The sequence below is a fragment of the Eumetopias jubatus genome, unplaced genomic scaffold (genome assembly GCF_037043125.1).
Source record: "Eumetopias jubatus isolate StellerSeaLion01/CBP00866 unplaced genomic scaffold, mEumJub1_p1.0 scaffold_8, whole genome shotgun sequence".
Classification (NCBI taxonomy): Eukaryota; Metazoa; Chordata; class Mammalia; order Carnivora; family Otariidae; genus Eumetopias; species Eumetopias jubatus.
The window spans coordinates 55462386-55474768 of NW_028274814.1; the positions used below are offsets into that span (position 1 = coordinate 55462386).

The following is a 12383-nucleotide window of genomic DNA, read 5'->3' on the forward strand; positions in this document are numbered from 1 at the left end:
TAAATTTTAGAGGTCACCTATTTTTTTAAGTCAGTTTTAAATTAACAACTCTGAAAGGTTTGATGTAAAAATTTCATTTGAAGGGAAAGGGGAAAAGGAAGGGTAACACATGCTGTAATTTAACAGTGAAAATGTTTACACCCCTAGAAAATTGATTCCATTTTCACTGCCCATCCACTTTTTTAAAGAATACTCAGGACTGCAGCTGATTTACAACTTTTGCTAATTAACGTATTGCATCATTAACTGTGGAAGAAAAAAGCAGGAAAGTTAGAATGGGGGTGGGGTGATGGATGGCCTCAAGGAGAAGGTGATGTCTGAGCAGACACTGTGGGTAAGAAGGGAAAGGCATGAAATTTCAATAAATTGTATTAACAATGTGAACCAGAGAAACAGAATTAAGTACTGATGATGCTGTAACAAAATTTAATACTGTTAACTTAAAATAATAATGTGATAAAAGTTACTTCCACGTGTAAGACTGTATGATACTGTTATTTGATCTTGAATTCAATTTTTGTGTTTGCTCATCAATTTGGCAAAAGTTCATTGAATGTACTCTTTGTAGGACCTTTTGCTGGATTCTTAGACTCTTAAATATTAGAATGTTGAAATCACAGTAACAGTGACCATGCATGTTAAGTATATTTTCTCTGTAATTATTTGGTTTGATATTAATTTTATTTTACTTGTTAACAAGGAGAGTAATTTCTCTCTCAAATTCTCTCTTTTGCAATGTTTGTTTCCTCCAAATTTATGAGCCACTTTTGACATTGAGACTACTGCTTATCACAATGGTGAGTAGAAACTTCATGGACAATTGTGGAACTTAAAGCTAGAGAGCAGACTCCATCATCATCTAGCAACTATTTCTGCTTGACCCCTGGCAAGCATGGGTGTGGTTTGTTAGCAAGGAGTCACGGCTGTACCTCGAGCTTCTTAGCACTAGCCCCATGTTCCTTCCCTTGATCACAGATGTGGACAGTGGTCTTTCATTCATTTCTCTAAAGCCCGATTCAGGCAGTCCAGGGATACTTTGCCGTGCCTTTAATCATTTTAACAACACGTAGCATTTGAGCTGTTTCTATTAAATTGTTTCCATAATAGTTTTAGATATAAAACTATATCTCCAACAAGGTCAAGTGAGATTTGTTGCTTATGTCGTTGCTTGGACCGCTGTGTTCGTTGAATTTATTTCTGTCTTAATTCTTTCTGAAAGAAATTTTTAGAAAAAGCTAATTTGACACTGTAAACAAAGCAGATAGTCAAGATTTCGGAGTAAAGTGTGTGGCTCCAGATTTATTCCTCTCCAATTTTTATATTTAGCGGACTAACTCTGTACTTCATACTCTCCTTTACCTCACTGTATGCTGAAATAGCCTTTGTTTGTTTTTCTTTGTCTTTCCGTGTATGATAGGAAACTGTCACAGGCATTTTTGCATGGAAATTAAGAATGTTTCCTCCACAGAATTCTCTACCTTGGCCTTTTTTTCTACTTTGATACAGCTACTACTGCTGTCCTTCTTTGCCCCATTAGCCCACGTGCTAAGCTGAGCTCTCAGTGCTCACACCTGGGATAGCAGTCCCTCATTGATGCCTTTATTTCATTTTTCTTCCATTTCTCAGGAACAGAGGCAGATTGAACCACTATAAAAATAAAAACCCACTTACCATTTACATAGGCCTTCCTCAAACCCAAAACATTTACATTTTTTTAACTCTGACACTTGAGATGAAAAGCAAAAGGGAAATACCAGTTTGGATCATTTATAAATCTTTTATTTTTGTGTGTAGATGTCTATGAGGATTAAACAAAATGCTTTCACAGCAGCACCTTTTGAAGACTAAAGAAATTGCTAACACAAAGGGGAAATACTATGACATGTACATTTCTATTAATTTTATTGCTGGTTGCTCTAGAACATTCTTTTTTTATTGAAGTATAATTGACATACAATTAGTTTCAGGTGTACATCATAATGATTTGATATCTTTATATATTATGAAAGAATCCTCACAGTAAGTCTACTTACCATCTGTCACCGTGCAGTTGTTACAGTATTATTGACTGTATCCCTATGCTGTATATTATATCCCTGTGACTTAGTTATGTTATAACTGGAAGTTTGTACCTCTTAATCCTCTTCACTTTTTTTTCGCCTACCCTCCAATCCCTCCTGCATCTGGTAACCAAAAGTTTGTTCCCTATATCTTTGAGTCTGTTTCTGTTTTGTTTTGTTTGTTCATTTGTTTTGTTTTTTAGGTTCCACATATTAGTACAATCAGACAATATTTGTCTTTTTCTGTCAGACTTGTAATACTTGGCATCATACCCTCCAGGTCTATCCATGTCATTGCAAGATTCCATTTCTTTTTTATGGCTAAGTAGTATTCCAGTGTGTGTGTCTGTGTTTATCTGCCACATCTGCTTTATCCATTCATCTATCAACGGACACTTATGTTGCTTCCGTATCTTGGCTATTGTAAATAATGCTGCAGTGGGGGTGTATATATCTCTTTTTTGTTTTGTCTTTAAAGAGTTTATATATCTATGAGAGAGAGAGAGAGAGCACTCGCACAAGCAGGGGGAGGGGCAAACGGAGAGAGAGAGAGAATCCCAAGCAGGCTCCACACCCAACATGGTGCTCGATGCCAGACTTCATCCCATGACCCCAAGATCACCACCCAAGCCAAAACCAAGAGTCAGATGCTTAACCAACTGAGCCACCAATGCATATTTCTCTTTGAATTGGTGTTTTCTTCTTTGAATAAGAAGGGGATTTGCTGGATTGTTTGATAGTTCTATTTTTATGGAACATTCTTGAATAAAGAGGTGTGAATTGTAGTAAATGGAAATTGCTAGGGGTGTATACATGGAACAGGCATGGCAAGGAGGTATGACAAGGGACTTCATTTCTTACCTCCTTTCCTTCCCATACACCTTTTTTCCTCGTTTTGATTTTCAAAGGAAAAATGGCAATGTTGGGAGGACATTTTAATATTTATATTTTTTCAAGATTGAATTTATTTTAAGTCAGTCATTTCTGTAACTAGGTATAAGCCAAGTCTGCTTTCTTTGAAAGTTGATAGTAATGATCCATGTAGGGAACCACTTAACTGTCTTTCTTTTTCTCTTACAGATCCCGTGTATCTGTCTACAATGATCCTGTCATTTTCAATCAGGCAGCCCATCCAAACATGCGGACCTATTATTTCTGCACTGATACAGGAAAGGAAATGGAGTTGTGGATGAAAGCCATGTTAGATGCTGCCCTAGTACAGACAGAACCTGTGAAAAGGTAAAGGCTTGTAGGGAAAATAATGGTGATTGTCACTTACATTTTAATCCACGCCCTGCAAGTATATATCGTTATCATAGTACATATCATTTTATTAGTCATGATATGAAATCATTTCTTCCTCAGAAAGCAAGGATTAATTCATATTCTGTATTAAATTAACACACCTTTAGTTAATTTGAGATACCACCTGCATTTTTATTCCACATTTCCTCTATTCATTTTCACCTATCAGTGTACTGAGGTGAATACAGAATCCTAACATTCAAACTGAATATTCTTTCTTCTTACAGAATTACCTTTAATTTCCGGTAAGTACATTTTTAATTGTTATCTTAAACCTGCACAAGACAGTGTTTTTAAGGCCTAAATCCTCAAATAGAATTTATATTCATGAAATTAATTTTATTGTGCTTTTATATTATGTTGTATGTTTTTGGAGTGTAATAAATAGAAATAAAAAATTTTGATGAGTTTCATTTCTTCAGCATTTGCTGGTTAATTCTGATGGTTTTATGATAAATGTCTCCAGAAAACAACTCATTAAGATCATTTCTAAATATGTCTATTTCTTGATGAATTCTACCTTCTTTCTTTTGAAACTTCAGTACTCAGAGTCCTTGATAATATAAATATGTACTACTAAAATTGATCTGTGATTTCTTTTTCTCTGTTTGAACATCTAAATCATTTTAATAATGAACTATGTTAAGAACTAGTGAGAGGAAATCTGTTTATAAAACGACTTAAATAGCAGCTGAATAATGTGCTTTAAAAAAATTGTATTCCTGTAATTTGAAGAAAAATCTGTGACACAATTAAGTTCTTTTCCAGTCAGCAGCAATTGAGCATATATCTTATACAAGGAAGATGCTTACTTGCATGCTTGGTCTTTTTTCTCTCTTCTCAGGGAATTAGGGGGCTGTTACAATATAAATCTTTAGTTTTGATGGGGAGGAGGGTTAGTGTACATATTAATAAAGTCTTTTGACTGGTTAAAAGACTGAATGAAGTTGATGCTATATAAATATATTTGTGTTTATTTTTTTTCAATATCAGGTTCAAATCAACTTAACCAATCACTGGTCATTAGAGCTAGGAAAAAGGAGAGAAAAGAAAGGAAGACCCAGATTAAACACTAGGACACCTATTAAAAAAAAAAAAAAAAACTCAACCAGTTGCATATTCTAAGTTGAAAGCTAATAAAAGGAAAATTTGCTTTTGGAATTTCATGTGTAAAAATTATCCAAATGGGGGTTGCCTGGCTGGCTCAATTGGTGGTGCTGCATGGGAGTCTTGATCTCAGGGTCATGAGTTCAAGCCCCGTGTATGGGTGTAGAGTTTACTTTAAAAAAAAATAATTACCCAAATGGACATAAAGAGGAGATGATTAACACAGATAGCTAGGGAAAATGTGTAGGTGAAAAGAATTAACTGAAAATCTTAAGATAATTTTAACCTTAGAGTAAAATTTTCAAGAAACTATTTAAAATAAAGAAATCAGTGTCATAATTTAAATATATGATTTCCAGATAATCTCATATTGTATGTTTTCCTTATCTCAGAATTTCAACTTCAATTTTTTTCTTAATTTTCCACTCTAGAAACTGATAATTACTCATAATTTAGGGTGATAAAAATGATAGTATTTTGGTTGGACTTCTGACAAGCTCTTAGTTGATTATGTGCCTGTAATAATTTTTAGCATGTTGTGTTGATAAAATTTACTCAGCCAGAAATTACTGAAGACCAACCATGTGCCCAGCCTGATGTCACCATTATCCTGTAGGAATTATGTCTTTTGTTCTACTTCTCGCTGCTGGCATTTTTATCCCGCCTTGTTGGTCTCACTTAATATTTCCCAAACTGAAGGAACCTAATTATGGTAATATTTCATAAGTACAGGGAGATTTTGTTTGCTTGGTTTTAAGGTAATGGGCTCTCTTTCCTGTATGGCTAGAATACTTAACAGATATTTATCAGAGCATATCACCTAAGAGATAAAACATCTAGCTTTTAACTAGATAGTTCATTTCATTTAAATTCGCTTGTTCCCATTTGAAAAGTCAGTATATATGTCTTTTTTTATTACATTTCTTAAATGATAAGTCTTTGGAAAAATCAAGATAAAAAAGGCAATGCTGTTCTAATTTAAAATAATAGCTTTAGGGCCCCTGGGTGGCTCAGTCGTTAAGCGTCTGCCTTTGGCTCAGTCATGATCCCAGGGTCCTGGGATCGAGTCCCACATCAGGCTCCCTGCTCTGCAGGAAGCCTGCTTCTCCCTCTCCGACTCCCCCTGCTTGTGCTCCTGCTCTCGCTATGTCTCTCTCTGTCAAATAAATAAATAAAATCTTTAAAAAAAATAAAATAAAAAAATAAAATAATAGCTTTAATTAACTAGAGGTAACTAAGTTTAAAATTCTTTTTCAGATAAAAAAAATTTTTTTTCAGGTATGTAATATTCTGTGTTAAATCCACTCTTTCACTCCTAGAATTTAATAAGGATAAATGTGCTTTTAGTGTAAATCTTTTATCTTTTAAGAGAAAGAAACTCCATAGCATATCTTAGTAAACTTTCTCAGTGTCTAATATGGTTTCCAATCTACAAGCTATGAGTTATATCCAACCTAAATATATGGATCATACACAAATTTACAAAAAGTAGTCACCTTTCCTTCCATTGTTTTCCTCACTCATCATATTCTAAACTATCTATACTGTATATGTGCGAGTTATATATTTCCCACTCGTCACTAACACTGGCAGCAGTACCACATTAGGATCCCATAGGAGCATTAGTACATATTGAAATGTGAACGGTTGGCCAATTCCGGAAAGGCCTCCCAGCATGGCACGATCTTGGCGATTTCGTGCAGGTTCAGACACTCAGCTTGGTCTTGTCAGAGTCTGGAAGTGATTGGTCTCAGAGAAGCTGATTCTCATCAAAAAGACCTAGGTAAAATGACTGGAATGGTGAGCAATAAAACTGGTGGCCCGGTCACGTACTATTAAGCAGTACATTCTTCCATTGGGGAGATGGACACGGAATGCCACATTCTAATTCAAAATTGTGTGATAAGATAGAATGATAATAGTAATAAAGTGTGTGGCAGCCGCTGATATACTCATCTGGTCCTCACACAATCCTATAACCCTGGTGCTACAATTACCCCCATTTACCAAAGAGGAAGGTTGAAGCACAATAAATTTCCACACCTTGTCCAGAGACACAGCCAGTAAGAGGTAGAGCTGCAAGCTGAACACACACAGTCTGGCTGTGAGAGCCCTTAACCAAAAATCAGGTCCTCTTGAATGCAAACACACTAGTAAGTCATATGGTGCAGATCTTCGACAGCATCAGACTATAATTTCTTGGTGTAGCCATTTCCACAAACCAGACTCATGTTTGTCTCAAGATGAGTTAAACCCTCCTGGCTGGAAGCCACGTTGTTTATTTCAAATGACTAGCTGCTGTGGTCCTTTAAGTGTGGATTTTGTGGTTTTACTCTCAAAGGGTAATCCTAATTTGCTTTATTTCCAGATTTCTAACGGGGACACTCATCACTTTTTATCCTTCAGTGCTTTATACACTGTGTATTTTATGTTTTCTTCCCCCCACCTTCTTTCTATTTATGCATTCTGATGTTGTACTTGAATTTTCATATCACAACATTAGGGATTTATATAGGCTTATCCTCTATGACCCTTTCAGTTTTTTTCATAAAGTCAAACGTAATTTTGCATTTTTCCTAGATTGAATCCAAGAAATAACACATGCATTGTTTCAGCTGATTTACTATGATTTTCTTCTCTGATTTCAGAGTGGACAAGATTACATCTGAAAATGCACCAACTAAAGAAATCAATAACTTTCCCAATCATAGAGTGCTGATTAAACCAGAGGTCCAAAATAACCAGAAAAACAAGGAAATAAGCAAAAATGAAGAGAAAAAGGCATTGGAAGCTGAAAAGTATGGATTTCAGAAGAATGGTCAAGATAGACCTTTAACAAAAATTAATAGCGTAAAGTTGAATTCTCTGCCATCTGAATATGAGAGCGGGTCAACATGCCCAGCTCAGACTGGACACTATAGGCCAGTCAATGTGAATAGTTCGGAGAACAAAACAGTCAATGTTAGCCTGGCAGATCTTAGAGGTGTAAATCACCCAAATACAGGGCCCTTACACACAGAGGCTGATCGAGTCATCCAGAGGACAAACTCAATGCAACAGTTGGAACAGTGGATTAAAATCCAGAAGGGGAGGGGCCATGAAGAAGAAACCAGGGGGTAAGTGTCTTCTTGTTCTGTGTTCTGAACCCAGATTTCTTTCACACCATGTCAGTGGAGATGGTTTCTGACACACCTATTGAAAAATAGTAGTTTAAATTGCATTTTTAGACATTATAGCTTTCTGTCTCCCTTCTTTGTGGTAATCAGACATGAGTGTTTTTTCTCTGTCTCCCATTGTTCTGTCCAGATTTCTCAAAGAGGTCCTTACCCTGTAGAGAAGAAAATTAAATAAACAAGTCCAGTATACTGTGACAAAATGAAGGAAGAACATGATACTTACAAGAACAGGGACAACCAACACAACCTGTGGGTCCAGGAAAACCCTTCTGCAGGAAGTGAAATACAAAATGAAATGTAAAAAAAGTGGCATATTTATCTTGGTTTAGATCTACAAAACTGCAGAGTTGATAGGGAGCAGGAAAAGGAATCCAGAGAAATCCAGTATGGCTTAGATGCATCTGCTGTGATGGTGTCGGAGAAAGGAGGCTGGAGAGATAAGCCAGAAGAGATGTGTTCACATTGGTGTTTCAGAAAGATCTGTCTAGCTGCAGAATCTGGAGAACAGATTAGAGAAAGTTCAAAAGCTATAGGAGTAAGTGAAACAAGGAAAGAAAGGGGGTGTATTTGAGGTAGGACTGACAAGACTAGTTGAGTGCTTGGACATGCTTGATTGCAAACTAGTCCTAGTCTAGTTTGACTCATCTGGTCCTTACACAATCCTATAACCCTGATGCTACAATTATCCCCATTTCCCAAAGAGGAGGTTGAAGCACAGTAAATTTCCACACTGTGTCCAGAGACACAGCCAGTAAGAGGTAGTGTTGCAAGCTGAACACATGCAGTCTGGTTTGAGTGTTAGGGAAAATCAAGAATGAAACCCTGCTTTTAAGCCTCTGATCATCAAGGGTGGTTTGGTGCCTTTAACCTCATGGAGAAGATTTGGAAAGAGAGAAAGTAATAAATGATTGGACAGGTTAAATTTGAGGTGCCAGTAGTCTGTAGCTCCCAAGAGAAATCTGGACTTGAGTAAGGTTTGGGACATCATCATTATATCAAAAGTACTTACAGGGAAGGATGAGAGAAGATAAATTCATTCAGCTGGAGGCTGGATAAAATAAAGATTCTAGAGGAAAACCTGAAAGAACATTTACATTTAAGGGAACAAGCGGATTGTGGGGGCCTGCAAAGGAGATGAAAAATAAAGGCCAGAGGAGAGGGAGGAAAAGCAGGCACCTACCAATGAGAAACAGTGTGCTATCATTAGGCAGGAATTTAGTGATGCAAAATTTTAAAAATACTTTAATGTAGTGGGAAGAATTACCTGAGGAGTTATTGTGACTCTTACTTCTCAGTAGTAGAAAACCACAAAACAATGACATTAATGTGTTTCGGTTAAATGAAGATTAACTTAACAGTGAAACTTGTGAGGTATAGGAACGTTCTTCCAGTTTGCTCAGTTGGCGTGGCTGACGTCTGCGGCTGTGAGCCAAAGTCTCTCTCCTTTCAGGAACAGCTCAAAGGCCTGGGTGCACTTTTTGTTATCTCAACCAGCACTGCAAAAACACTCCCGCAATATGTTCACTTTCATTTTCTTCTTCTCCACCCGCAGCACTCACTTTTCTGATTTTCCCAAGGGAAAATTGTGAGACATATTTGTTAATTTCTGGCTGAAGAGACGCCAGAGTTAGTTTGGGGAGGGGGTGGGGATGAACGGATGTTTGATAGTACTTAAGGTAACCATTTTCAGGGAAACAATAATAAAAATCCCAGCCAGAAAATTTGCTGAATCTCTACCCAGCAAATTAAATCTCACTTCTTAGTTAAATCACGTTCCTCAATGATTTCATACTTTCTTACAGTTGAAACTGTATAGTTAAGGAGGTTCGACAGACATCTGGAAGTTAGGTTTTTTTTTAATTGTTGAGCATAAATATTAGTTGAATTCAAGAACTTTTGGGTTTCTTGATGGTTATAATTAACATACGTAAAGGCTTTCTGTGTGACTTTCTTTTGAATGCAGACCTACAGCTTCTGAAGTTTATTTTGAGCTAAGATTTTCTCTGTGTTTTTCTCCCCTCCAACTTTGGATTCACTGGCTAGAAGCTACTTTGGATCATTGAGATAGATCAATTCTACATTATCATATGAACTTCAAATTTAAAAAACGGTTGATGTTTTGTAATTAAATAATTTTTATTGGTGGAAAGAAGCATTACCGGTTATTCATAGTATAATTCATTTTGTAAAACTTTATGAAAGGCTTGCTTTTAAAGTTCTGATGGAAAGAAAAGTTTAATATTTCATCAAATAGTAGATCCCTGCATCTGTGAACAGAGCTTTAAAGTTTCTTTGTGAGTGGCAGGCGCTGTTAAGATGCATGGTGCCTTAATCCATTGTTCTGCCTGGCAGAATCACAGGGACACGGTTTTCATGGTGTTTGACAGGCAGCTGCTGGTGAATGGAGCACCAAACCTGATGAAGGAGCTTACAGTGTTCATTTCTTAAGCTTTCACTTAAAAGTAAATCACACTTTGCTTAATTTGAATTTCTTTGGGGAGAACCACTGAAGGAAACTAGTTTTTGAAAAACAGGTCTCAAAATGCTAGAAAGTGTATGGGCTAAAAATAAATTTACTTGATAATAACCTAACTTTCTATTAAAATTCTTCAAAAGTAGTTTCAAAGATGGCAGAAGAGCCTTTTAAACTTTGTAATCATTAATTAGCCTCCTCTTAATGATCGTATGGTATGTTAACAGTTCAAGTTCCATATACTTCTCTACAAGAGGGGGGTCCAGCTCACATATTGTGAATGCTTCAGAGCACTGATGGGGGGTGTTTAGTGCAATAGATTTTCTGAAATGGAATTTAAACATTAGTTTATAGACAGTTTTTAGTATTTTAGATTAACAATGTATGTCCCATCCTGATATGTTTATAAATAATCTTTTCCCATATTTCCAAACTGCATATAAAGTTAATATTTATATTATTAGTATATTCTTCTATGATATAGTTCAGTGCTTAGTACAGAGCCTTTTGCATATTAAGGTTTCTATAATAGTTCTTGAATTTGTGAATGACCAAATCAAGGTATGTTGGGGTAAATTGCTTTAGTAGTAGGACAGAATTTCTAGGATGGAATCTATTTCTGTGCTTCCCAAGCAGATTGCCTTGGGGTTGCCAACTCTGGACTTTTTCCATTTTCTAGCTTTAGTGTGAACAGAGAAGGTGGGGATAGGAAGGAAGGAAGACCAAGCAGAGAAAAAAATAGGAAATATTTGTGGCAAGAAAGCCGCAAAGAAGTGAACTTTTATGCTGGTTATACCAGAGTACTGGGTACCTTTCTCCTTTACTCCAGCCCCAAAGGCATCAGATGATTAGCCTTGCTTGCAATAGTTCTTGTGGGGATTGTGGGGGGAGGGGAGGGGGAGGCACAATGTTCAATTTTGAGCAAGCCTGTTACAAGTGAAAACTTTGAGAAGCTGAAGAACAACCAGCATGATGAAGGAGATTTAGTTTAGAGGGAAATGGTTGAAGGAATTGGAAATATTTCAAATACATAATAAGACATGGAGTTTAGAACTATAAGATAGTTTTGTGATTGGATCATCTTATAGATGATAAAACCAAATCTCCAAAAGTTTCAGTTTGCCAGATTTGGCTCAGTCAGTACAGCCTGGGACTCTTGATCTCAGGGTCATGAGTTCAAGGCCCATGTTGGGTGTATAGATTACTTTAAATAATAAAAAAATTAAAAGGAGTTATGTGCTCTTGGTCTTTCCTACCCTGTTCTCAAAACACATACTACCCCCCCCCAAAAAAAACCCACCACACACTCTTAACATTCTCTGGGTCCCAGATGAACTCCAAGGTCTTTGTACTTAGTAGTAAGAGCAAGGATCTTGGCCCTCCTGGCTTTGGATCAACTGCTTTTTTCCACTTTACTCTTTTTCCACTGTGTTGCTGTGGTTTTCACAGCTTTATCCCCTCTGTGGGTGCTTTAAGCCACAAAAAGGTATATTTGAGACTACCTCTGGTGTTTGTGTAAAGGTAACATCATTTCATTGCCCTAGTGGGCACAAATTATGCAGGGGTTTTTATTTCCCCATACTTCATAGCTCAAATGCACCCAGCTCATTATACCTAATCACAATGCAGTCTTTTCTTACTGCAGTACATTAGTATGCATTGTTACTGACAACAGTCTTTGGGTCAAACAGCTCTGACATCCAGCTTGTCAGCCAAGGATTCTCAGATGATTGAAGAGTATGGTCAAGTAACTTACACATTAAATTTTCTGGTCTATGTAATCACCAACCTTTTGGGCATTTTAACATCCAGTAGGAGGCAGCAAAATATTATGCAATTATATATGCACAATTCCAAAATATATTCTGTGTTGAAAATACAGTACACAGAAGAAAAGTATTAACTAAACATTGAAAGAAGAGGTCAGATAACCTGGGCTTATGGGGCCCCAACTCTCCCACATTTGGTTTATTGAATTACATTTTATATTAGGATATAAGTTTATGCCCAACCAATATAGATGCTAGCATAAGATGAATACTTATGATTCAATATTGATCTTTTAAATCTAGATTTTATTGTGGTTACTGTTAATTAAAAAGGTTGTGTTTGCATTTAGAATTTGAATTGTAATTGCACCTTATGCCTACCTCTGAAGATAGTGGGGAAACACAAATGCTAACTTTATTTAAAAATTTTAATTGACTTTTTGAAAATTCTTTTTATTTATCTACTGGCATGAGGTTAGCAAAAGGATAGTTT

The 12383-nt window shown here is 36.4% G+C and overlaps 1 protein-coding gene across 3 annotated transcripts in view; it reads left to right on the forward strand.

The window, feature by feature from the left end:
- PLEKHA5 (pleckstrin homology domain containing A5) overlaps positions 1–12383 on the forward strand; it is a 238983-nt gene that overhangs the window by 153822 nt on the left and 72778 nt on the right. For 2 of the 3 annotated variants that reach the window (XM_028119753.2, XM_088025565.1), the window contains exons 9-11: positions 3184–3299; positions 3593–3610; positions 7121–7588. In XM_028119753.2, coding sequence (XP_027975554.2) covers positions 3184–3299; positions 3593–3610; positions 7121–7588 — 602 coding nt within the window. The remainder of the gene's footprint in view (positions 1–3183; positions 3300–3592; positions 3611–7120; positions 7589–12383) is intronic. The other variant, XM_088025566.1, reaches the window with a different exon arrangement.